Genomic DNA, 26395 nt, shown 5'->3' on the forward strand with positions numbered 1-26395 from the left:
CAGTAGTTCTGCAAGACTCTGCTTACTTCATCATGATTTTTGGATACCTTACATGGTTTAGCCTTTGAACATAGAAGTATGAGACACTGAATCAGTCCTAGGGCCTAAGGGACTAGTACCAAAGGATTTATTTCTCTAGCAGATTTACAAACAGCACTCATCTCTTTTACTATAACTCAGTGATTCCCAGGGATTCACCATCTGCAATTGGTAATCAAGTCTTCTCCCTAAGTGGGTAAATAGATCATTCTGGCCCTGCCCTCAGGAAACATTATACTAATTGGGAAGATGTGTTCATGAAAAGTCAAGTGTTAATTCATCAGTTAAATTACAATCTAAAACAATCAGGAGACAATACCACCAATGATTAGTAGATATTTGAGCTAAAGAATAAAGCTGTTCGGGGCCCATCTTCCTCATTTTCCGAATAAGTAAACTGAGACCTTGAAATAAGGTGATTTGCTGACAGTCACTAATTAAGGAAGTTCAGAGGAAGGAGAAATTTGGAGTGATTTTTCAGTAGACTTCATTAAGGATATGCCCATAGGCTGCTCACCCACCCTCTTTCTTGTGAGTTTTGTGTCTGCTTTTTCTCATTTTAAGCTGATTTTTTTCTGTTTCACTTGCCCAAAGATAGCCCCACAAAATGCCCAAGCCCAAAGAGAAAGATCTGATCAGCTACATCTAGCCTCTGGATTGGATCCGTGTTTATCAGTTGTGGTCCTTGGACCCATTCAGCTGTAACCAGTCACATAGTGAAGAGGAGTGGCCACTTTAACTGTAACATCTCAAATATGGGGATACATGGCAGCAAGCACGAAGTCCTGTGCATGTTAGTGCTGGCAGGGGATGCACAGTATGTTTCAGAAATAAGAATACACTAACTAGAGCAACCTTTCTGCAGAACAGGGTAGAAGGTTTCAGATATGATGGAGAAGACTAAATATTTTGGATTTTATCCAGGAGATACTAGGGAGACATTGCAACAGTTTATTTTCTAAACATTGTATTCATCATCTAAAAGTCAGTTTCAAAGAATGGGAAGATGTTATCTGAAATTACATCATCTCAGACCAGAGATTTCCACCCGGGGCAGTTTTCCACAGGAGGGATGCATTTTGGCAACGTCTGGAGGTGTTTTTGGTTGTCGCCGTGGGAGGGACGACTACTGGCATCTAGTGGATGGAAGTCAGGGTTGCTGCTTAACCTGCTGCAAAGCTCAGGCCCCACAGCAAAGACCTGTCTGGCCCAAAACGTCAGTAGTGCTGAGGCTGAGAAGTCCTGTATCAGACTTTTCAGTGGAATCGTGTGTATACTGACAGCATTGCTAGCATCTCAGTGCAGTTGTACAGTGCTCTTAACTAAGAATAAAGAATTTAATTTAACAAAGAAGTTTGATGAAAGAGCTATTCCTCTAAAATATTCAACTAATTCTAATGTACACATATATTTTTCCTTTGGAGTAAATTGCATTTTTTCCTTATTACTTCCAGAAAAGTAAATTGTGTTACTTTGCTACAGCCTAATAACAACCTTCACTACCAAAATGCAACGTCCTATAATGATTTTTGATGCCATCTCAGAAGTGTGAATTATTGTTTCAAGCAACCAGCTCTTCTAAGCAGTGCAAAGCCTTGGTAGCCATTAATCAAGTTCCCGTGTGGTTTTTCAAATTCTACGTTTAGTAGAAGGTACTGACCAGTACCTTATGTTAATAGGTGAAATTTAGTTTTATTAAATTATATAACAAATACAGTAAAATAGTATAATCTTTGAACACAGGAACAAACCTCAGGAGATGATCATAATGGTGAAATACAGCATTTTCTAGTGATTGTACCAATTCTTCTGTGTGCTCCTTTTGCAAATCATTTAATACCAGTCATGGAACCTTTGTCTTTGTAAAGATTGCAAAAGTGGTACAAAGAACTCCTGAATACATTTCACTCAGATTCATCAGTTGTTAATGTTTGCTACACTCAAAATCATTTCTATTCTCTCTCCTATATACATACATGTATGTATGCATTATATACACACATTTTTACATACATAATTGTAGTGAATCATTTGATAGTTGCAGAAATCATGCCCCTTTATCCCTAAATACTTCAGAATAATAATACAATACTATTATCTAATCTACAATTCTTAGTAAGATTTTGCAGGTTGTCCCTGTATTATCACTTATAGCAAGTTATTAACCTGGTCCAGGATCAAATCTAGATCACACATTGCATTTAGTTGTCACGCCCCTTTGGCCTCCTTCAATCCGTAATGGTTCCTCAGCCTTCCATGGAGTTAGTCTTTCATAACATTGACTTTTTCTAAGAACGCAGGCCATTTATGTTGTGAAATGTCCTTCAGTTTGAATCTGTGTGATTTCTCCCCTAATTGGATTCAGCTTATGTGTTTGGGTGGGAATCCTACAGAGGCAATGCTGTGTCCTTTTCAGTGCTTGATACCAGGAGACCCAGGATGTCATTTTGTCCCACTGCTGATATTCACTTTTTAAGCATAAAAACTTTTGTGGCTCCTTAATTTCTTCTTACATCTCCTCTTTCAGAACTGCTTCAGGTAGAAATCTCAGGACACTATTATAATAGCTCTCTTTGGAAGGGAAGGTATTACTGAATGGCTAATATGTAATATCTCCTTTAGTTCTCACAACTGTTCATTCATTAGCATCTACTGTGTGTCATACAAGAAGCAATCCATGGCTTCCAAAAATTTACATTCTAGGGGAAATACATTTATAGTGCAGAGGTCGGTGCTGGGAGACTGGAATGCACAACTGCTCTGAGAACATTCAAGAGGGGTGCCTAACTCAGCATGAGGGATCCTCATCAGGGATAGCTTCCTAGAGTTAGTGAAGCCTGAGCCAACTGTGGAAGATGATTAAGAGTTAGTGAAAGCAAAGGAGAGTCATTATAGCCCAAAGGAATAAAAAGCATGAGACTTTGAGAGAGTGCAGAGAACATGGCTTATTCTCAGAGTCAGAATGGTTTTAGGTTGGGCCAAGCCTAGGCACACAGGGGGAGCCCCAGGAGAAGATGCTGAAACAATAGGCCTGTCCAGAGCATTGAGGCCTCTGTATATCAGCTGAGGAAGCTGAAGTCTATCCTGATGTTCTATGAGCAGCCAGTGAAGATTTTTAAGGGAGGAGGATGATCACTCACTCATTAAACAGGTGTAGTCAGTAAGCATTTACTGTGTCCCCACTCTTGTTCTAGGGACTGGGAATTTAGCAGTAAGAGAAATAAGTCTCTTGCTTTTGGGGAGCTTACACTCTTAAATCACATTTTAAAAGATCTTGTTATCAATAGTACAAAGAATAGAGGCACAGAGATTAGTTAAAAGGTAATTAACCCTACTCTGGTTATCTCCACTGTGTAGAAATGTTTTAAATTGCCTTTACCTATAGCTATAATGTCACCAAATTGAGACTAAAAGTAGTGTCCTAGATAAAAATCATTTATGCCAATTACACTCTGAATTTCAGTCATCGCCTGCACTATGTAAGCAACTTAAGATCATTCCGTTTCTTTTTTTCATGTTACAGAATCTGACAGCTCATAGTTACTTTTTAGAAATGTCGATCCTTAAAAGGAATCTAACAGATTTCCCAGGACTTAGACATATTACTCGGTTCTTCCTCTTTTCTTCATGTCTGTGATGTATAATTAATCATAGATTACTTCATTTTGTTTCATTTCATTTACAACATTTATGAGCTTCACTTTGTCAGAATGAAATGCTTGTCCCCTCCTTTCCTTTCCAAAGTGGCATAATTAGTGTTAGCATCTTTTTTAACAGGCTACATAAAGTTTAGTGGCTGGATTAAATCAAGTCATTAACATAATGTGCTACCCAATTTGCCCCTATCTCTCTTCGTTTCCAGGACATCAAAGTGCCACAGAGCACCAGTGTAATTGGGCCTTGCTGGCCTGTCAGATTCCGTCAGCCTGATGACTGCTGCTTTTACTAAAAAGCTTCTAGGCATGATAATTAATGGGGGTGGGGGTGGGGAGGGAGTCTGAGAAATGTAAAACTTTGGACATTGCTCTATGAATATTTTATTAATTTGAATAATCAGAAGTTAACAGTATCAATTTGATGTATAATACATTGATTAAAAGCCTTGTTTTAGGTCCTCAAAATAGATATCAAAACTGAAAATTTGCATCTGCCATGGCATTAAGAAAAAAAGAATTATAAATCCTTCTTTCACATTATTTCTAATTTTCACCATTTAAGCAGTGCATCGTTCAGTTTTCACAACTAAATGCGTTGCCTTCAACTCACAGATTTCTTAAGGTGTGCCCACAGGTGAGGATGAGAAATCACAGGCTAAAACAGCAACGCTCTTTTCTGTGCAATGCGTGTTTACATCTTTCTCCATTCCTAACTAACGGCAGTTTTGTAAAAGCTGCCATAGTCAATCGGATTAAAATGCAGTTCCACCTGGAAGCCAGGTTCTCGTGAACAAAGTGAGCAGGCAATCACAGTGTTGATGTCCAGCGAAACTGTTTTAAAGCTTTTGCAAAAGACAGAATGCATGATTCACTCCTGTTGGCATTCCTGTATTGAAAGTGATTAAGTTCAGAGTCAGCACGGCACCCGTCAGTGGGTGAAGCACACCCTCCCACCGTTTACATACGGGAGCCTAGCTACCCAGCCAAACGTGCTGTGTTACTCTCCTGATATTAGGTGTTTTTAAACTTATTTTTAATATTTTGCAGCTTAATTATCTCTTGCTGATATACCATGAACTATATACTGCTACATAGAGCAGTATAGTATATACTAGTATATATACTGTATGTATAGTATGTAGTATATACTATATATAGTATATAGCAGTATACTCTACTTCTTTACACATGTGCATAATATTACATTGTATAGCTAAACTTTATTTATTTAAATAAGTGCCTTTTCATGGACCCTTTGGTTTCTATCAGTTTTTGCCAATATAAACACTTCCAGCTGAAATGTTTTTATACATAATGTGTGAAAATTACTGTTTTCTGACATCACACTTTTTGTCAAACTAATGAGTAAGAAATTATATCACTGATGATTCCATTTTAAAAGCGAATAAAAAGATATGTTTGTACATACATGCTTATGTATTTTTATATGAGCAAACAGATCTAACATTGGGGTTCGTGTAAGCAAAGGAAAGGCTTCTCAGGTGGTTCAGTGGTAAAGAATCTACCTGCCAATGCAGGAGAAGCAGGAGACATGGGTTCAATCCATGGTTTGGGAAGATCTGCCCTGGTGGAGGAAATGGCAACCCACTTCAGTATTGTTGGCAGAGAAATCCCATGGACAGAGGAGCCTGGCAGGCTACAGTCCGTGGGGTTGCAAAGAGTCAGACATGAGCACACACAAGCAAAGAAAATGTTTTAAAGTATATAATCAAAAAACATTGTACTGCAGTATCTCTGGGGCATGGGTCTGGGCAAGAGTCAGCAAACATTAACCCATGTGTCAAATCCAGCCCTCTACTTGTTTTTGTAAATAAAGTCTTATTGGGACACACCACACCAATCATTTACAGGTTATCTGTGGCCTGTTCATGTACAAGAGCAGCGTTGAGTATTGCCACCAGAGACCATTATAGCCTGCCATGCAAAAAATATTTGCTATCTGGCCTTTACCGGAAAGAAACATCTGCCAACTCCTAAGTTAGGGAATGGGAGGAAACGAGGAACTTTGATATTTTACTTTCTAGAATTTATATTGTTGAATTATTTTTAGTGATGAGTATAGACTGCTTCTGGCCTCCCCTACTGGCTCAGCGATAAAGAATCCAGCTGCAATTCAGGAGAGGTGGGTTCGATCCCTGGGTCGGGAAGATCCCCTGGAGGAGGGCACAGCAACTGACTCCAGTATTCTTGCCTGGAGAATCCCATGGACAGAGGGGCCTGGCGGGCTACAGTCCATGGGGTCACACAGAGTCAGACACAGCTGAAGCGACTGAGCACGCACACACGCATAGACTGCTTCTAAACAGGGAATAATTTGTTAGCTAATTGTGTACTAAAATGTTAACTCACAACTGAAGAATAGTTTAATAAAATGTTAACTAATAACTGAAGAATAGTTTAATATGAGTTGTAGAGTTGTAGAAGCTTTTCTATAAATGTCTTAGAGAGGGTCGATACATAGAGGGTGAGTCTTTTCTGGTTTAGAGCCATGGATTTCCCAAGTGTGGTCCTCAGACTAGCAGCATCAGCATGACCTGAGAATTTGTGAGTGATGCAAATTCTTGGACCCCACGCTAGACCTAATGAAACTCTGAGTTGGGAGCCCAGCAATCTGTCTTGTCAGCTCTTTCATGCTGTCCTGGGGTATGCTGAAATTTGACAACCACCTCTTTAGGGAAAGGCGGTACTTCTCACCATGGCTACATGTTAGAACCACATAGGGAGCACATTTAAATGCCAAGGCCCAGGCTTCACTCAAATCAGTTAGACCAGAATTTTCTTTAAAGCTCCCTGAGTGATACTAGTAGGCAGCCAAAATTGAGAGTCACTATTTTATCACATCTGTTCTCAATGATGTTTAAAGTGCAACGGCATATCAAAATCACCTGAAATTGAGGGTCATTTTAAAAATTCTTCCCTTCTTCACAGTACTGCCATAGTAAGCCACAGTTTATGATGGAGACTGTCGTATCCCTCAGGTGTATTAGGAAAAAATATTCCAACCATTGCTTTAGAACATGTGGTAACAAGCTTCTGTAATTTGCTGACCATTATAGATACAGTAATTTTCATGGTATATAAGGAGACAATGTTCTAAAAATAAACGTTCTTAACCTCAGCATCATTTTGATCTCCAACACTGAAGTTTTTACTATTTATATTATTTGTTCAACACAGTATGTTTTAACAGAACATATGATAAAAGAAAGGTTACTGCCACTGATGAAAACTGGATTTTGTTTTGTTTTGTTTGTTAAAAACATTATCACCTTAACAGTTTGTGCTCTTTACTGTTATTTCTCCCAAAGAACTATTATTATTTTTAAAATCAAAGACTTTTCAACCAAAACTCGCATGAAGAATGGATTTGATTGCTAATAAGTGGAAGCTCTGGAGCCTAGTATGAGGTCTAGGGGACTCTTTGAGTCTCTGAGATGCTTGTGCCTACCCCCCAGCCTGAAGAAGGCAAGTTATAAGAATCATCTTTAATCACTAATCATTCCTACCTATTCTACTTACTTATGACTCTATCAGTACCAATGCTGAGTTTGACTTTTTGAACCAAATATTTTGAGCTTGTCTCAGACCTCACTTCAATTAAACTTTTATTCTTAAAGGTCATAGACATAGATTCATTACCTTCCATTTCCATTTTGTCTCAATTATTATAAAGCACCAAGTTCTTCATAGGCTTTATTTTATTTACACACACACATACACAAAACATTTTTATGACGATAAAATAATACTCATGTAAACTTGTGTAACCATTTGGAAAGTAACTTGATAATCCTGTTAATTTCTCATATCTGTGACCCAGCAATTCTAAGAGAACCACTCACATACACAAGAAAACAAAAGGATATTCAATGCAGCATTGGTTTAATTGCAAAAAGTTTTAAACATTTTGTTCATCAGTAGAGAAACAGACTCAGTTCAGTTCAGTCATGTCCGACTCTTTGCGACCCCATGAATCGCAGCACACCAGGCTGTCCATCACCAACTCCCGGAGCTTACTCAAACTCATGTCCATCGCGTCAGTGATGCCATCCAACCATCTCCTCCTCTGTCATCCCCTTCTCCTCCTGCCTTCAATCTTTCCCAGCATCAGAGTCTTTTCCAATGAGTCAGTTCTTCGCATGAGGTGGCCAAAGTATTGGAGTCTCAGCTTCAGCATCAGTCCTTCCAATGAACATTCAGGACTGATTTCTTTTAGGAGTGCCTGGTTGGATCTCCTTGCAGTCCAAGGGAATCTCAGGAGTCTTCTCCAACACCACAGTTCAAAAGAGAAATAGAATAGAAATTAATTTACATATATTATATACATGGAATTCTATACAACAGGTAATATTAATGAATTCGATTTCAATTATAACCATAAATCTCAAAATATAGCATTGAGTGAAAAAATTGCGGAATAATTCATAGATGATGGTATCAATCCATATAAAATCTAAAAACAGAAAACAGTAAGTTGTTGATGGATATGTACATACATAGTAGAAAATATAAAAGCATGAGTGGGCATGGTGCACAGCAACTTCAGGATAGTGGTTACTTCTGGGGGAAATAAGAAAGGATGGGAAAAGAATAGAGGGGGGGCACTTTTCCCTGAATCCGGAATATTTTATTTCTTCCACAGTAAAAACAAAAAGATTTAAATCAGATACAGCAAAAAAGTAAAATCTGTTTAAGATGTTGAGTACTACTTGAACATGTCAAATTATTCTCTTTATAGTTTAAAAAGTTAAAGAAATGCTTGTTTGCTGAAGAATTAAGAATGAAATAAAACTCACATACAATCTCCTACAATAGTGAGATTTAAATCTAACTGACTGAAACAAGTTCCAAACCTTTATCAGAGGACATTCTCAGTTAAGAGCTGTCAAGTTGAATTAAGTTTTTAGAAGCCTAACAATCCAACCCCAGTGTGGCTGCTATGATTGTTGAAACCGGAGAAAGAATTCAGCATGATCTTCTGAAGTAAAACATAAAAAAAAAAAAAAAATGTAAGCCTGCCAATAAAAGCCTAAGTAAATACTATAGAGAAATATGGCCTAAAATGAGAATTATAGCATCAGTCAGGAAGCAGGAATGGAATTGAGCCAAAATCATGAGAACTCTATTTTTTTTTTCTCTGAGAGTAATGCAAGCTGTCATCACATTTCCAGATCATTCAATCACATAAAGTATAGTGTCCATCCATACAGACAACTGAAAGGAAGTTGCATGCAGTTCTTATTTGAGAGATTTCTATTACTGCTGCTCACCACAATCAGAAGTTTTCAGTGCTCTTTTTGTATGCGATGCTGACATCTGGCTAACTAGGGAAGCTAATAGGGTAACTGGTGAACAGGAGAGGAAATGTACTGAGAAGCAGTGAGAAGCCCAAAGCCTGTTCTGGCTAGCTAACCTACTGTACGGGCAGGGTGTCATTCAGAGGAATGACCGCATGGGTTCCTCTAGTGGTCTTGAACAGACCTTATTCTGCATCCGTCTGAAATGCTGTGCTTCAGTCACTGTCGTGTGAATCAGTATATTGTTATCCCTTCCAGTTCACCTAATTGAACATTTTCTTTTCTCTATTTCATGATGAGCATTTTCAACACAGAGAACCTGAAATAACAATACCCTACCCCTAGATTCTACCAAACTGACCGGTCTTTGAAACAGTATTATTCAATTAAAATCTAGACTGGCAAGATTTCTGTGTTCTTCAACAGTTAATAATCCCCAACTTCCCAAAATGTAGCAGACACAATCAATATTTGCTAAAGGAGCTGCACTGGTAATTGCAGCTTCACATATTTCTGGCAATATATAAAAGATATTCCCAATATATAGAAGATCCTCAGCATTCCCTTGACTCAATGTCATTAAGTATTTATTGAGAGCCTAAGTGCCAGATCCTAGAGAGGATGTTAAATAGCAAAAGATGAATAAGATATGGTCCTGGCCTCCAGGAATTCACAGTCTACAGGGCAAGGCAGATACGTAAACAAATCCATGCAATCCAGTGTGAGTGAAAAGAGCAGCGAGTGCCCAGAGGAGGGAACCAAGGAAGTCTTGGAAATCAGGAGCAATGCCCTCGTAAAAGGAGTACATGCGTGGCCCAGGGCTTCAGATAAATGGAATTTTGTCTGATAGAGAAGATTTCAGATGCAAAAGCTCAGCAATATAAACAGTACACCACAGGTCTGGGGAAATGGCTAGAGTGTAGGGTTTCCAAGCAGAAAGGTGATACCAATTTGTTTTAGAGAAGGAACTCTACCACCAGAGAAATAGTTGAGGCTGCAGGCAGGGGACCAGACGGAGGAGTGCCTTACCCTTCTCACAGCCATGAGCATAGAGCCATTTATTTTTTGAGTGTGAACTGATACAATCAGCAAGATCTGGCTTCCCTAGTGGCTCAGATGGTAAAGAATCTGCTTGCAATGCAGGAGATCCAGGTTCGATCCCTGGGTGGGGAAGCTCCCCTGGAGAAGGAAATGGCGACCTACTCCGGTATTCTTGCCTGGAGAATTCCATGGACAGAGGGGCTTGGTGGGCCTCAGACCACGGGATCGCAAAGAGTTGGACATGACTGACCGACTAACACCCTCACAGCAAGACTATAGTCCCTCTATAACTAAACAGCCTCATACCACCGACTGTCTGCTTACAACTCTACCAACCAGTTATCTTTTGTGATTCTTTCTGATTTCTCCCCACTTATTCTGTAGTCATTATTGTTGTTTGTTGTTTAGTCTCCAAGTCGTGTCCAACTCCTTTGTGACCCCATGGACTCTAGCCCACCAGGCTTCTCTGTCCATGGGATTTCCCAGGGAAGAGTACTGAAGCGGGTTGCCATTTCTTTCTCCAGGCCATCTTCCCTGAACCACGAATCCAACCTGCATGTCCTGCCTTGGCAGGTGGATTGTTTAGCCCGGAGCCACCTGGGAAACCCTCCCTCTGCTCATTCTATGAAACTACTTTCTAACTATAGGAAGCTGTTGGATTAGTTCCTTCCTCAGATCATGGTGAGAACATAGAAGAAGTTTCTCTAGAGATAAAAATGAGAAAAGAAAGCACATCTTGTTTTGTCTTTGTATTTCCAGTAGCTGACACAATGTTGAAATATCTTCATTGTGAACCACTGAAATATTTAGGAAGTTAATGGAACAGGAATGAATGATCTATAGGATATGGTGAGTGTGAAAATGGAGATTTGCAAGAATGGCTCCAAGGTCTCCTGGTTGTGGGTGACCAGGTAGATGGTGATGTCATCACCTGAGATAACAAGTATCAGGGTGAGTGAGAGTGGTGGAGAGGAGAGAGTGTGAGTTCATTTTTTACACTAAATTGGAGTTGTCTGCTACACAGTTGATGGTGCTTCTTTATCTTCAGAATCTTTGCATATCATCTAGTTGAACTTTTGATTCACAGAGGCATGAGCGGAACCAGAATTGTTCTGATGTTGAAAAAGAAGTTGGCCAGGCCGATTAACCAAAATTTATAATGTTTGGAAATTGTTTATTCAGGGCATGCTTCCCTAGATACATACTGTTTGGAACTTACCCCTTTTTGGACTTAGGTTGATTCGTGTAGCCTTAAAGGAACAAAGAAATGATAACTGATAACTCTGTTAAGTTAGAGAATTGAAAAGGACATAATCTAGAGTCAAAGAGGCTGGGGAGGTGGGAAGGAAACTAAGAAAAAAGAAAAAATGATCTAGGCCAGAAAGAAGGCAGACATCATAAAAAGAATTTTAAAGCTTTTTTGGGGGAGGGGGTAATATAGTGGGTTTCTTTTGGTTTATTTGGTTTTGGTGTTCTGTTTGTTTGTTATCCAAGTATCTACATTTATTTAGTATGTAGACTATATTTTGTATACAGTCTTATTTGACAGCCTAAGTTCGTTCTGACAGTAATACAAGTTTTCATACAGGGATTGTACAGTTAATATATTATTAATTTTTAAAAAAACACTTAAATAAATTTGATTCCCCTGCTATTTAAAAGTTAATTTGTCTCTTCATTGGATTCTGTGATAACCAGATTTTAAATTCCTCTCATTCACAATGTGAAAATAACAATGTATACACCTCTTTTCCTTTTGTGATAGCTGTTTTCTTTTAATTCTTTTGTGCAGAAGCGGTCTAACCACAGCACAGAAATGTTTTATGTTATTGTCATAACAATTCTAAGTTTGTCAAATTGCAAGTTATGTAAAAGACTTAATTATGCACTGTGCTGCAGTTGAACCAGAAGTATAAAATAGTTTGTGTGTATGCTGTTTTGACAACCACAATACGTTTTAAGGAAAAATAATATTTAAAATGTTTTCGTTACTCTGTTAGTCCTCGGCAAGCAGAGAAGGGCTTTTCTGAAGTGAGATTAGACAATAGAGCCAACTTCATTTTTTATGCACGTGAACAGAGAGGGCTTGAGGTTATTAGTTGAAACCGAGTAACCTTTCCAGGCTTTCATCTCTTTCTTTTCAAATTTGAATATGAAAAGCATATTCAAGTCAAAGACCATCACTTTAATGACATTTGGCAGTCATTTGATTTATTAGGTTTTAGAAAAAATTTTCCTTTAAATATTTCATCATACTATGCTAATCCTCATAATATTGCCAGCTGCAGCCTTGTACCTGTGTTAGTGGGGACAGAATGGTGTGGAATTTTCTCTGTCATCCTAGTAAAATTTCCATGAATCTACTGAATAATAAAATAACCTTATTGAAATATTCAGATTCGGGTTTTTAGTTAAAGTGTCTTAGAATACATAATAAAAGAAAATGTCTTTTGAAAGAAGGGGGTAAAATTACTTCATCAAATATTGAGGGGGTTTGCCAGCAATGGAAATGGTTCTTTATGGGAATATTCTTTACAATAGGGTACTTATGCTTTTCAGTTTGATTAATTATATTATATACTTTGAAATATCAAAATAGTAATTGCTATGGTGAATTTACACACTGATTTACATTTGACAATGAATTCCTAAAAGTTAGTTATATAAGCAGGTCTTAGTATCAGGATTTTTAGTATTATTTTAAGTTATATAATTTACAGTAGCATACCTCTGAATTTAATAAAGAGAGATTTAGTAAGGGGGAATAAAGAACAAATTTTAAATTGTAAACATTTAAAATTAAATTGAGTAAACATTTAACTGAGGAATTATCTTGGTGTGATCTAATTTTTAAGTCATAGTCTATTATTTGTTTTAAATTATTGTTCAAGGAAACATATGACTCACATATAATGTTTGTTACACTGAAATCTATTAAATAAGGATTGAGATGAAAATTACACATATATTTTTTCACTAATTCTGTAAAAATGAGATAATAAATTGTAAGAAAATTATGTTAAATTCAATAAAAATTTGTCTTTTGTTTGAAAACTTATTACTCATTAAATGAAATATGTTATGGAAGAATACACATGAGAATGAGCTGTAGCCCTACTTAATATGGATTCATACAGTTATTTATGTTAGCATAATAGCTATAAAGTGTTCAACAGGCTTTGATCTTTGAATAATCAAAACTTTCTCAGGTACCACAGAGTAAAATAAAAGCAGTGATAAACATGTATTTCACTACCTAGTTTGAATCAAGGCCAACTGATGTGTGTCATTCTGAAAGCAGTTGGAGATGAAGATCTCATAATCTTCACTCCTGATGGACTACTAGGGGGTATTTATAGCCTCAAATGTAAATCAGGAGCCTATTGCCATGACACTGTTAACTTCAAACCCTGGGGCATTAGGAGCTCATTCTCTCTCTCTCTGTCGTGAATAATCTATCATGTGTAACTAGACAGTAGGGTACAGTACCATCCAAAAAAATCAATGAAGGCCAGTACCTTCATGTTTTATTTAAAATTGACAGTGAAAAAAGAGTAAAGGATTTTTTTTTTGTTTCTTTATTGTGCTTTGTTTTTGCTCTTTAAACAGCCACCAGAAAAGATCCGGATTGAGATCATAGCCCTAAGCCTTAATGATTCCCGAGTAACTGCAGATGACACCATCCAGCGACTCTTTGTGGAGTGCCGATTCTACAGTCTCCCCGCTGAAGAGACACCCGTGTCACTTCCAAAACCCAAGAGCGGCCAGTGGGTCTACTATAATTATAGCAATGGTAGGTATGGTATTTATAATATAGACTTTTATCTGTGAAGGAAGCCAAAGGAACACGAGAAAGTACAATTGTCTAATGTTCACATAAAATCATCGAAGTATTATCAGAAGAGATTAATGAAAGCCAAACCTGTAGCATAAGGATTAAGAGATTAAATTTAAAATTCAGTTGGCCCTCTGTGTCCGTGGGTTCTGCATCTTCAGATTCAGCTAAAACACAATGGAAAACACCTGGGGGAAAAAATTCCAGAAAATTCCAAGAAGCAAAAATTATACTTACCATGCATCCGCAATTATTTACATCATAAAGTTTCATAAGTAATCCAGAGATGATTTAAAGTGTACAGGATGTGCACAGGTTATAAGCAAATACTATGCCATTTCATACAAAGGACTTGAGCATCCTTGGATGTTGATAGCTGCAGGGATCCTGGAACCAACCCCCCTTGATACTAAGGGACAACTGTAATGCTAAAGTTTTATCAAAAACAGTGGGGAAAAGATGTTCTAGATCTTCCTGCTATATCACAGTATCAGTAGAAATATGCCACTTGCATCTAAAGTTGAATTTAATAAAAAAATGTATTTCAAGGGGAATAAAAGTACTAGTGTTTTTTAAATCATGATTTTAACAATTGAATATCCTATTTTTTCCCACATTTCTGCTCAGTATCGTCACATAGATTTTTTTTACAGTATACATGTATATCTCTCCTAGTGTCTAGATGTTCAGGATTTTAATTGAGTGATATAAGTTCTTACAGTATCTTTTCATTTTTAACCCACACATCCCTTCATAGCAGCCAGCAGGTTTTCTGTTTTAAGGCTTTATCATCTATCAGCTACTTCACATGACAATCTGCTAGGCCAGTACAGACCCAATAGGCACTCTGTAAATTCTTAGATCAACCAACTTTAGGATGATTTTAAAGATAGTAGGTATCAGTGTATAATTAGAGGGGAGTAAAAAATCTTACCAGGCTGCCATGACCATAAATTAAAACTGCTTATTAACTTCTTCAAAAGCCCTATGTTAAAACAAACCAGAAAGATGGAGTGTTACATTATCTTTAGCAAAACAGGCCATCTCATGCTAGTTGAACACCAATATTTTTTTCTCACAAGTTTTATAAATTTCATTTTGATCAATATGTACAATCATGCTATTGTACCAAAAGGATTGTGAATGCTCATGGTTTGTTTGTGTTGCAACTGGCATTTTTAGAAAACATGTTCATTGCTTGAGATAGTAATCATGAGTATGCAGAGATCTGGTCTAGTCTACCTTGTATCTACAGGTCTTACTAGTTGTGAGAACTTGAGCAAGGTGTTTAAATTTCATGATTCCCCATTTTATCTATTGAATAAGGTGCTAAGAACCCTTCCGGTTCAGATGCTATCATTCTATGATTAAGAGGTAGCTTGAGAAGTCACTTGGGGAATAAGTAGTGTGGTCAGGATAAGAATCTGATTTCTCCTTCCTACCACTGACCTGATCTAACAGAACATTTCCAAAGACTTCCTCACACTTCCTAAAGATCTTTTAACTGCAAAGTATCAGAAAAGTAAACCATAATCACAGTATTATTAGTAATGAAAAAACTGTTACTGAACTAGTTTTAATGAAGGTACCCCCAAGAAAAGAGAGAAGCTCTTCTGTTTTTTTTAAATTATTACTCATTGTAAAGGTTAGCAGGAGACTGTTTGGTTGAACTGACAACAAAATTGTTTTTTAGAAGTTGGTTATGCATTGAGAAATTTGGCCATGCAGCACAACAGATGTTTCCATTTGCTTAAGGAGCAATGCGCGTTATTCTTTGGGGAAACCTGTAGTACATGCTCAAGTTTCCTGAATTTTGTTCAGTCTCACATGATGACCTAGGTCTGTCTGGACTTTTTGTCAGTTGCTAGGTTGGGGCTTCCCTGTGATAGCTCAGTTGGGAAAGAATCCACCTGCAATGCAGGAGACCCTGGTTCGATTCCTGGGTCAGGAAGATCCGCTGGAGAAGGGATAGGCTACAACACTCCAGTATTCTCGGGCTTCCCTCGTGGCTCAGCTGGTTAAGAATCCACCTGCAATGCAGGAGACCTGGGCTGGATCCCTGGGTTGGAAAGATCCCCTGGAGAAGGGAATGGCCACCTACTCCAGTATCCTGGCCCGGAGAATTCCATGGACTGTATAGTCCACGCGGTCGCAAAGAGTTGAACACGACTAAGTGATTTTCACGCACTTCAGGTTGGTTAGTTGGCATTGATTTGTTTTTGTTTTTGTTTTTTTTGATATTTTCCTTTTACTACAAGATACACTACTAACTAATTGGTATTTTAGTATTTCTGATGAATTATTAATAGTCACCTGACAGCAACAAGAAAACCAGTAATCTATTAGAATTGAACTCATTAGAAGTATTTACTATACTTTTCTGCAGCTTCTGTTTCTACCTATTGAGTTTTGACTATATAGAATTTTCAAGATTAATTGAAAAGAATTTTAAGGATATTTATATGGTGGAAAGGGAGAGAAATGTACTTTGGGCTTAGAAGCAAATTAATGCTGTTTTACATCTATAAGTCCTAGATGATCAGCAAATTTGAGAAATAATTATTATTAACCTTGTAGAAGGCTTATTTTTCACTTAAGGAGGGCATATTGAAAGTGCTTATTTTTAAATTATTATGTTTGCATCTCCTTCCTTGTAGGAGAATCTCCTTGAATCTTTGCTTCATAAATAACTTCTCTTATTCATCTAATTATTGTAACGATTTAGCATTCACTTGTTACTTGATATAAAAGGTCAATATAATGTAGCCTTACATTTTCCAAACCTTATTAAATGTTAATGAAAGTAGTTTTATTTCCAAACTGACTCTTTAACTGAGACAAAATTTAAAGGCCAACTAGTGCATGCTGTCTCCTGTTTGAACACCATACCAGTTGAGAGGTGACCTGAACCTTGCGATGATCTTACTCTGCAGTGTGACTTGAATCTACTCAGAAGGGATTTGTATACTGAGGCCTGAATTAGGTACATAAAATGAGAGGTTTAGACTAGTGATCCCCAGGATTATTCATAGCCTAATTCAGTCTTTATTAAGAGGTGTTAGTACCAGTTTCACATACACAAAATAGATCTTTTTTTAAGGCTACTAACACTAGGGGGAAAAAAAAGAATCAAAGTTGAATTAACTTGCTAGACATCGGTAGCAAAAACAAAAGTTGTATTTTATTGGGCTTGAAAATTTTACTTGGAGAGTGCTGAGAGAGCAAGAGAATAGTTTGGTTAAAAAAAATAAGATTAATGGTAGATCTAAAGAATGTTGTCTGGGCTGAATAACATCTTCTAGAGAGTTGACAGTGGGAAGGAAAAAAGATTAATGAAATCGTCCAAAGTTTTTATGAGTCTTATACAGATCTAGGCCTTTAGTCTCTGAGCACTGAACAGTCTATCTGTTGGAACAATTAAAGTTTAATTCAGAAGATGCAAAGGATGCAGAACCTTAGATTTTGTTACTAATGGGAGGAAAAACCTGGCAAAGATAAGGACTGAGGGGAGATAATACTTTAATACAAAAGTTGAGATTCAAGGTTATCAACCCTTAGCCTGCCAGGTGCCTCTGTCCATGGGATTCTCCAGGCAAGAATACTGGAGGGGGTTGCTGTGCCCTCCTTGAGGGGATCTTCCAGACCCAGGGGTCGAACCTGCATCTCTTATGTCTCCTGCATTGGCAGGTGGGTTCTTTACCACTAATGCCACCTGGGAAGCCCCCTCATATAATTAAACTATCTGCATTTCTTCTGCCAAATAAGATTGCTAAAGAAAATAGGGATTTCCCCAACCTGCAGATGTGAGGGATGTAGTTTTCTGATTTGTTTTTGTTTTTTATTGGAGTATAGTTGCTTTGTAATGTTCTGTTAGTTTCTGCTCTACAGCAAAGTGAGTCAGTTATACCTATACGTGGGTTGTGTTTTTAATGGTAGAGAATTCAAGATCACCTCAAGTGTTTGGACTACTGGTTTGTATCTTTTTTGAGACACATCCTTTCACTAAATTTATGTCAAATTGTAGCAAATCCTAAACCCATGTGGCTTCTGATGAGAATGAAAGGTAATTATCTTAACTTTTGGAGAGTTCAGATTCATTTCATAATCACCAGGATTGCTTTTTAATGGATATTTTAAGTTTCGAAATGTAGATTTTTTTTTTTAACCCACCTAATTCAGAATATCAAATGGATATTCTTGGGATCATAACCTGATTAGAGGTATTAACCTAAGTGTCTCCCACATGTTTAACACACACACAAAAAAATGTTTTCTAGTTTCTGATCCTTTTCAGAAACCAGGCAAAGGAGCTGATTTCAAAAGTCAACCAAGGGTCTAAACCTTGGTTCTCAATGGTATCCTGGCCAGCAGCTGGGAAGATGTTAGACATGCAGGTTCTCAGGCCTTCCCCACACCTACGGAGTTAGAAGTTGAAGGTGAGCCTAGCCATCTGCATTCTGTCACACCCTGCAGGGATCCTGATGCACATTGAAGACTAAGAACCATCAGAATAGATGGAGCTCCTCACTCACACGAGCGGGAAGCCGCACTTCTCACTTGGTGCACTTTCGGAGAACCAGACTTTTCAGGGAGCAGCTGGAGTTTTTCCAAAAAGGAATTTTTTTTTTCAAGTATAGTTGTACAGTGTTGTATGTTAGTTTTAGGTGTACAGTGATGCAGTTACATACACACATACAGATATATATATATTTCTTTTTCAGCTTCTTTTCCCCTTAGAGGTTATTACAAAATACTGAGTATAGTCCCGTATGCTATTCAGTAGGTCCCTGTTGTTTACCTGTTTTATATAGAGTAGTGTGAATCTATTAACCCAGAACTCCTAGCTTATCCCTCCCCCCACCTTTTCCCCTTCAGTAACCATAAGTTTGATTTCTTTCTCTGCTTTGTAAATAAGTTCATTTGTCTCTTTTTTTTTTCTTATTTTTAGATTCTACATAAAAGCAATATCATATAATATATGTCTTTGGCTTACTTCACTTAGTATGATAATCTCTAGGTCCATCCATGTTGCTGCAAATAGCATTATTTCATTCTTTTCAGTGGCTGAGTAATATTCCATTGTATATACATACATTTATTTGGAAGATGTGGTATTTATTTGGATATTTATTTATTTATTTATTTGGATATTTATTTGGTATTTATTTGGATATGTGGATTTATTTGGAAGATGTGTGCACACACACACACACACACACACACCCCATCTCCATTCACCTGTTGATGGACATTTAGGTTGCTCCCATGTCTTGACCATTGTAAATAGTGCTGCAGTGAACATTTGGGTGCATGTTTGTTTTTGAATTACAGTTTTCTCTGGATCTGTGCCCAGGAGTGGGATTGCTGGCTCATATGGTAGTTCTGTTTTTAGTTTCTTAAGGAAACTTCATACTATGCTCCATAGTGGCTGCACCATTTTACATTCCCACCAACAGTGTAGGTGGGTTCTCTTCTCACCACACCCTCTCCAGCATTTATTATTTGTTGAAAAGGAATTTTTGGAAGTGTTCAGTCAAGAGAATTGGTTAAGGTACCAAGTGTAATGAGGCAGTATCCCTTTAAGAAAGCGTGAAAGGAGAGTGAGATGGCTTCTCTTGACACAGTGATGGAACTCGCTCACATTTCAGTCTGTGCTAACCGCATGGTTGCAGCTTGAACAACAGGAAGAGTTCTGGCCTCGCGGAAGAAGGAGGTTTTAGCACAGAGGTTAAGAAGGCAGGCCATGAGGCAGACCCTGGGTTCAAATTCTAGCTCCGCCACTTCCTAGCTAGGTTACTTGAGGCAAATTACTTACCTTCTCTAGGTCTGCTTGATCATCTGTAAATTGTGGGTCAGCATGGTTCTTAACAGATGTGAACGCAGTAAGCAAAACATTGAGTGTAGTATGTAGTACATAAATGTCACTCACTAAATGGTGGCCGTCACTATTTTCATCTTTGTTAACAGACGAGGAAATACAGTGTGCTAGTCATCTGAAAGAAGCAAAAGCAACATGTGTCCCAGCTACATCAGTTTTCACCAGTTTCAGTGCTGTTCAGTCACTCGGTTGTGTCCCGGCTCTGCGACACCACGGACTGCAGCACGTCAGGCTTCAGCGTCCTTCACCATCTCCTGGAGCTTTCTCAAATTCATGTCCATTGAGTCAGTGGTGCCATCCAACCATCTCGTCCTCCATCATCCCCTTCTCCTCCTGCCTTCAATCTTTCCCAGCATCAGGGTCTTTTCTAAAGAGTCAGCTCTTCACATCAGGTAGCCAAATTATTCTTCAGTGGTAAAGATGTTTTTTTAAAACATTGAACATAGTATTGCCAAAGATTCAGCAATTATACTTCTGGAAACACACCTAAAAGAATTAAAAGCAAGGACTCTGACAGAGTTTGTACATCATGTTCAGAACAGCATTATTCACAATAGCCAGGAGGTGAACAACCTAAATACCCATCAGAAGACATTAAAATGTGGTGTGGTGTGCATGCTAAGTTATTTCAGTCATGTGCGACTCTTTGCATTCCCGTGGACTGTAGCCCACTAGGCTCTTCTGTCCATGGAATTTTCCAGGCAAGAATACTGGAGTGGGTTGCCATTCTCTTCTCCAGGGGATCTTCCTCACCCAGGGATCAAACCCACATCTCTTACATCTCCTGCATTGGCAGGTGGGTTCTGGTGGCTAAAATGAGGTCCTGTTGCTTTTCCCATACTGGAAGAGCATGACTTTTTTAAAAAGCATGACATTTTAGCTTTGATAAGTAACACACTATATTTATAAAATTTACAAGAACGCTTTGTCTTTTTCGATTTGTGTAAATCACAGTAACTTACATAATTGGTCACACTCACTGGTACGGCATCGTGCAGAGAACAATAAGCCCAGAACTGTAGTGTGACCTTGGTTCTTCCTTCTGTCAAACCCCCAGCCCACCCCGACTCAGACCTCTGCGCACCTCACCGTGTGTGCCTAACTCAGTGCCTGGCATGTGCCGTCTTTGGCCCTCAGTTTTTACTCAACTGAGCCAAGGATTAAATGAGTTGATAGCATCATAATTTGAGATTCAACTCAAATTGTCCAGGGAAACATTCTCAGTATAAAATATGTTTGTTCCCAGTGAAACCTAGCTTTAGAATTGTCGTGGTATCTTTCACACTGTGTGTGATAAAGGGATAATCTCTAAATTGAGATCTGGTCACCAGAGAGACTTTAACTCCAAAATGGCATCTGAAAAAGAAATGTCTTCCACAGCTAAGTTATGACTGAAGGGCTGCCAAGCTGAGAAAAAAATAAGCAGGATGAAAAGTGAAGTGTTCACACTCCAAGATGCCGTTTTCCCAAAGGGCAGACACTTATTTACTTTTACGTGTTCACCATCTTCTTCCTGGTGGGATTCAGATGAGTTATCTAATCTGATATTTCAGCTCAGTAAAGTCTAGCCACATCCCTGCATGCCAGCATGTACCTTGAAAACCCACAGACAAACTTCACACCCGAAAAAGCCTCTCCCCGCCTCCCTCCACAAGTCTATCCCGTATCCCCCACCCAACCACGAACAAACGTCAGCCTGTGAATTTCCTCAACCCAACGCACTAGGATGCCTCTTTTATTTCGTGTTGTGGCAGGAAAGAAGGATTAAATTACCGGGGCTGTCAGGAAGGACAAGCTCTCTGCCATACATTATCATTATCACTCGCTCCTTGGGTGAAAGAAAATGCAGTAAATCCCTCAAATACAAAGCAATAAAGACCGCTGGCTCTTACTGTCGTGACTGCCATGCCATTAACAGGCAGTGACAGCGATGTGGCGCTCTCCGATGCCGCGCGTATCCTTTCTGACAGCGCGCTCATAGACCTGCCAGTGACATGACACTAGATCACATGACTGTTCGGATTTGATTCTGGTTTCCAGCGCTGCTTTCTTTTCCCAGGCGTACAAGCGAGGTGGCACGCGTCTCTCAAAACAGGTATTTATACAAATACAGAATGGTACTAACGTCGCATATTCCTGAGTGACTGCCTCCTGTGAATTTTTTTTTTTTTTTTTGGTTTAGTGATCTACGTGGATAAAGAAAACAACCAGGCCAAGAGAGACATCTTAAAAGCTATACTACTGAAACAAGAGATGCCTAATAGAAGGTACATTTTAAGCATTCTAAATTACGTGATGGTTTATACAAGGTAGCAGGGTATGGTTTAAAAAAAAAGCACAAGATAAGGAAGCAGAACACACCTTCCCTGATTCGCTCTGTGTCCTTGAACGAGTATGTGACCTCTCTGTGTCTCCTTCCTCCTAGAAATATCATGACCCTGCCTGTCCTACAGAGTAGCTGTAAAGATCCTACAGTGCTCTGCAAACCAAAAGACCCAGACAGTTAGTATATAAAGCACCCCGCCGCCGCTCTAAAGCTCCTAATAGTGATTGCCAGGAGGGGGCGCCCTGGACCCAGTGTCTGGAGTGTAAATTCTTGTTCCCTCTCTAGCTGTCTGACCTCAGACCACCACCGTCTGCCTCACTTTCTGCACCTGTAAAATGGAAATAATAATTCCATATAGGGTGGTTGTGAGGGTTAAATGAGCTGATAACATGTTAGATGGTTAGACTAGCTCCTCACACAGTTTAAGTGCACGGTGGGTATTCACTGCAGTCATGATAAGCAGTAGTAAGTATATAATAATAATAATATTTGTAATAGCTCCTCAGCCTTTGAGACATTTTTACATCACTATCACGGTTTAATAATTCATCATCTCATGTTATTTTTTAATGTCTTTTTGGGCAAATTTGAACAGGGCACTTTGCATTTTGGGACAGTATAGAAATTAAACCCTTTTGAGAAGGAGAAGAAGAATGTGATCTTAGTGAGTTCATGCATTTGAGTGAACGCCCATCCATGCAGTCTGAGGTGTTACCTCAGTGCTGCCTATGAACGCTGAGCTGGGCTTCACCGGTGCCCCTTTACTGGCTCGTCCGCCTCGGCCTGGGGGGCCCCTTTATCTCCCCACTGTCTTCCTCTCCTTGCCTTTTTGGCCCATGATGACACAGCCGCTCACTGCCTTACCTGAGCTTAGCCCCCAACCTGAGAAAGAGGCTCAAGTTCATCTCTTTGCTGGAGGTCATCAAGTGAATGTTCACAACATTAGATTTTTCAAAAGAGCTTTCAAACCAGCATCCAATCTTCTGTTTCATGAAAGGAAACTGAAATTCTTAGTTCTTAGGATCTGACAGTGACTTTTTCTTTAAGTCCTTGAAATACATGTATTGTTTCCTTGGATCTTGATTCTGAAGAAAGAGTAGGAAAACCCTGTTAATTACTTTAAGGTTTGGTGTTTTTCCCAGGACGGTAGATAGTCATTCAGATTTTACTTACTTTGTATACTTCAGCTTCTTTCAAGGCCCCCTCACCTACCACCAGTCCCTCAGGCATCGCAGGTCACTAGTGATTAGACCACACTGGCCATGTCACCTGCTTCTCTGCGGTCAACAAGCTAGGTTATCACTGTCCAGAACTGAGCTTTAAAAAGTAAAATTAGAAGTCCACAATAACTATAATGACTCCCACTCCCCCACCATTGTTTCCCTTAAAATTTCTAAATGCCCGCCAAAGACACAAATGTTCGTGTCATTTTAGAAAAGCACAGCAAAAGGCGCTGCGGGGGCAGAGTGAGTGACTCGGGGCTGATGCAGCCGAGGGAGGGCTTGGAGCGCCAGCCGCGAGCTCCTCTGCCTGCCAAGGGAGGGACGGGGCCATCGCGGGAGGCAGTGTCATTTTCTTAAGAAAAAAAAAGAATTTACATTTGTCCACAGCCAAAAGACAGCTGTGATTCCAGTGAATGTTCTCGCTTCTTGTAAATACTCTGAGGTCACATTACTCCAAGTACCTCCTAGATTATGAGAACGTGTTTGCTCAGACAGCAGCCCTCTCGTAAACTGGTGATAACATATTCAGCCACAGCTAGATAAGTTTGACCAAACTTGCCTGACACACATAAAATGAGGTGCGTTGTATAATATAGTGAATTACATATAGCACCTTTGCTTGCTGCCCCATGCTATATTTACAAGTAGATAAGCGTCACATTAAAAGTGAGGCAACACGCTGAAATGGGAGTCTGAAAACCATTTCTTTGAAGTCATAGTTTGACGCTGCCTTAAGGCTCCTTCTTGGTTTCGTTTCTTCCCTGCAAGTGTTCTTCTGTGCAGATCCAGCATAAAATTCACAGGTGACCCTTAGTCTCTTCTATCCTGTTTAATATAAAAAGGAAGTATTTCAGAGTGTGGAAAGAATCAAAAATGGTAAATGATCTAAGGAGTTTCACTGTCTTCTGGTTTCCCTAAATGACAACAAGCAACGTTTGAGGTCTCAATCTTGAGGCCCACCCAGCACCAAGCTGGCCTTCTCCAGCCAGTCTTCAACTAGGAGGACTTCGGCTTTGCAGTTCACACAGTAGTTCAACAAACATTTATGATCCCTACCTAAGTATCAGGAACTAAAATGCTGGATAAGAGGAAGTCTCTGCACTCATGGAATACACATCTCGCTGAGGGAGACAGCCAACAAGTCAACCAGCTATACATTACAGTAGGTACTAAGAGAAAGCTAAACAAGGGACTCCCCTGGCAATCCAGTGGTTGGGGCTCCAAGCTTCCACTGCCAGGCCTGGGCTCGCTCCCTGGCCTAAGATCCCAAGATCCATGTAGCCCAGCCAAAAAAAAGTAGAGTAAAGAAAATAACAACGTGAAGGCAAATCCAAGGAGATGACATTTAAGCTGGTTAGTGAAGCCTCTTCAGCACATAAAGCAGGGTTCCATCTCTCTTGTCTGACAGGGTTCAAGGTAAGATAAGATGTGTCCACACGAGTCCATGTATGTATATATACAGTTTAGCCTAAACCAAGGCTAAACTATATAGTTTTTAAACTGTCTTAGTGCACCTTCTTCCCTTTTCAGCCTAACAATTTATTTCTGTATTTGATATCTCACTTTGCTCTGGATAGAATTTAAACCAGAAATACTGCTTTTTTTTTAATGTTTAGCCCTTTTGTTGGCATTTAAAAGGGTTTTTTTTTTCCTTTTTGTCTAGAATTCTCATATATTCAGTGGAGGTGGTAGTCTGCATTTGTAAATTGATAGATATTATCCTTAGATGAGACATTATTTAAGGATAACACTAAACATTATTGTTATAACCTTGTAGCCTCTATCTTCTCTGTAAGTCTTGTGGGTATAAAATGTGCATCAAATATCACTTCTAATTCCTTCTTTTCTAAGCACACTCATTTTAGGACAATATCTTTCATCATTATTCTTCTTGTTTGAGTGATATAGCCATTGGGTAATTTGGGCGTCTCTGTTTTCTATTGAAACAAGCTTTTCCCATGCCTTCTTTTTCTCTCCCCTTAGAAATGGAGAGGCTTAAGGAACTCTACCTAGGTTAAAAATAATAATAATAAGAGAGCAAACATTTATTTAGTGCTTACTATGTTCCAGGTACTGTTTAATGTATCATCTAATTTGATCTTAACAAGAGCTGAATGAATTATTACTATCCTACAGATAGGGAAGCTGAGATCAGAGAGGTCAAGTAATTTGTATAAAGTCACACAGCTAATAAATAGTAAGGCTGAAATTTGAACCCAAAATGGATGCCCTTAACCACTTAATCTTTTTTTTAACTTTTTATCTTGTACTGGGGTGTAGGTGATTAACAGTGTTGTGATGGTTTCAGGTGGACAGGGAAGGGACTCAGCCATACATACACATGTATCCCTTCTCCCCCGAACCCCTCTCCCATCCAGACTGCCACATGACACTGAGCAGAGTTTCCTGTGCTATACAGTAGGGCCTTGTTGTTAACCACTTAATTTCTCTATTTTATGCATCATATAAAATATCCATCTTACCCACTTTGCAGACCATTCTGTAGTATTCACAATTATAGTTATTGTGTAAATAGGTATTACCTTTGGTTTCAACTTAAGGGATTTCTATTTCCTGAACAAAATGTGTTGCTAGCCAAAAAGCAGGGACTTGGTAAAGAAATGAAATGTTAATACTTTTAGCAAATTATTTTAAAATATTTTCATGTTTACCTGTAAGTATTTGGAAAGGATTTTAACTGTGCATATTTTTCAAGGCACAGTGTCTCAGAGACTTAGATTTTTACTGAAGAATGTTATCTAAGAAACAAGTTTCTTGTTTGCATCTGATTTGGGATGGATACATTTTGAAAATGGTTAATATGGTAGTTTACAAGGATTCATGGTTTAAGCTGTGCTGCCAAGACATATCAAAAGACTACTTAACTGTAAATTCCTGTCATTTGGTCAATCCGTGTTTGGCCCAAACACAAGCCACTAATTCAAATCAGTTCCATCAGAACCCTACAATTATATGTCTAAAAGTAAAATAAAACTTGGATGCTATGATTGTAAGTTAAAAGCTTGCTGAAGTAATACAAACATTTCATATAGCTGTTGGGCAGAACTACAGCATTTAT

The 26395-nt window shown here is 38.7% G+C and overlaps 1 protein-coding gene and 1 long non-coding RNA gene across 3 annotated transcripts in view; one reads left to right on the forward strand and one right to left on the reverse strand.

Annotated features, from left to right (window-relative positions):
* RPGRIP1L (RPGRIP1 like) overlaps positions 1–26395 on the forward strand; it is a 97060-nt gene that overhangs the window by 64625 nt on the left and 6040 nt on the right. The window contains exons 23-24 of one of the 2 annotated variants that reach the window (XM_043434802.1): positions 13664–13847; positions 21950–22034. In XM_043434802.1, the coding sequence (XP_043290737.1) occupies positions 13664–13847; positions 21950–22034 (269 nt within the window). Of the gene's footprint in view, positions 1–3901; positions 4004–13663; positions 13848–21949; positions 22035–26395 lie in introns of those variants that run through there. The other variant, XM_043434803.1, reaches the window with a different exon arrangement.
* LOC122420071 overlaps positions 20093–26395 on the reverse strand; it is a 36287-nt gene continuing 29984 nt past the window's right edge. Inside the window, exons 2-4 of the long non-coding RNA XR_006263166.1 lie at positions 23267–24141; positions 22958–23178; positions 20093–20253 (exon numbers count right to left, since the gene is read on the reverse strand). This is a non-coding gene — a long non-coding RNA (uncharacterized LOC122420071). The remainder of the gene's footprint in view (positions 20254–22957; positions 23179–23266; positions 24142–26395) is intronic.

Source organism: Cervus canadensis, chromosome 18 (assembly GCF_019320065.1).
Source record: "Cervus canadensis isolate Bull #8, Minnesota chromosome 18, ASM1932006v1, whole genome shotgun sequence".
Classification (NCBI taxonomy): domain Eukaryota; kingdom Metazoa; phylum Chordata; class Mammalia; order Artiodactyla; family Cervidae; genus Cervus; species Cervus canadensis.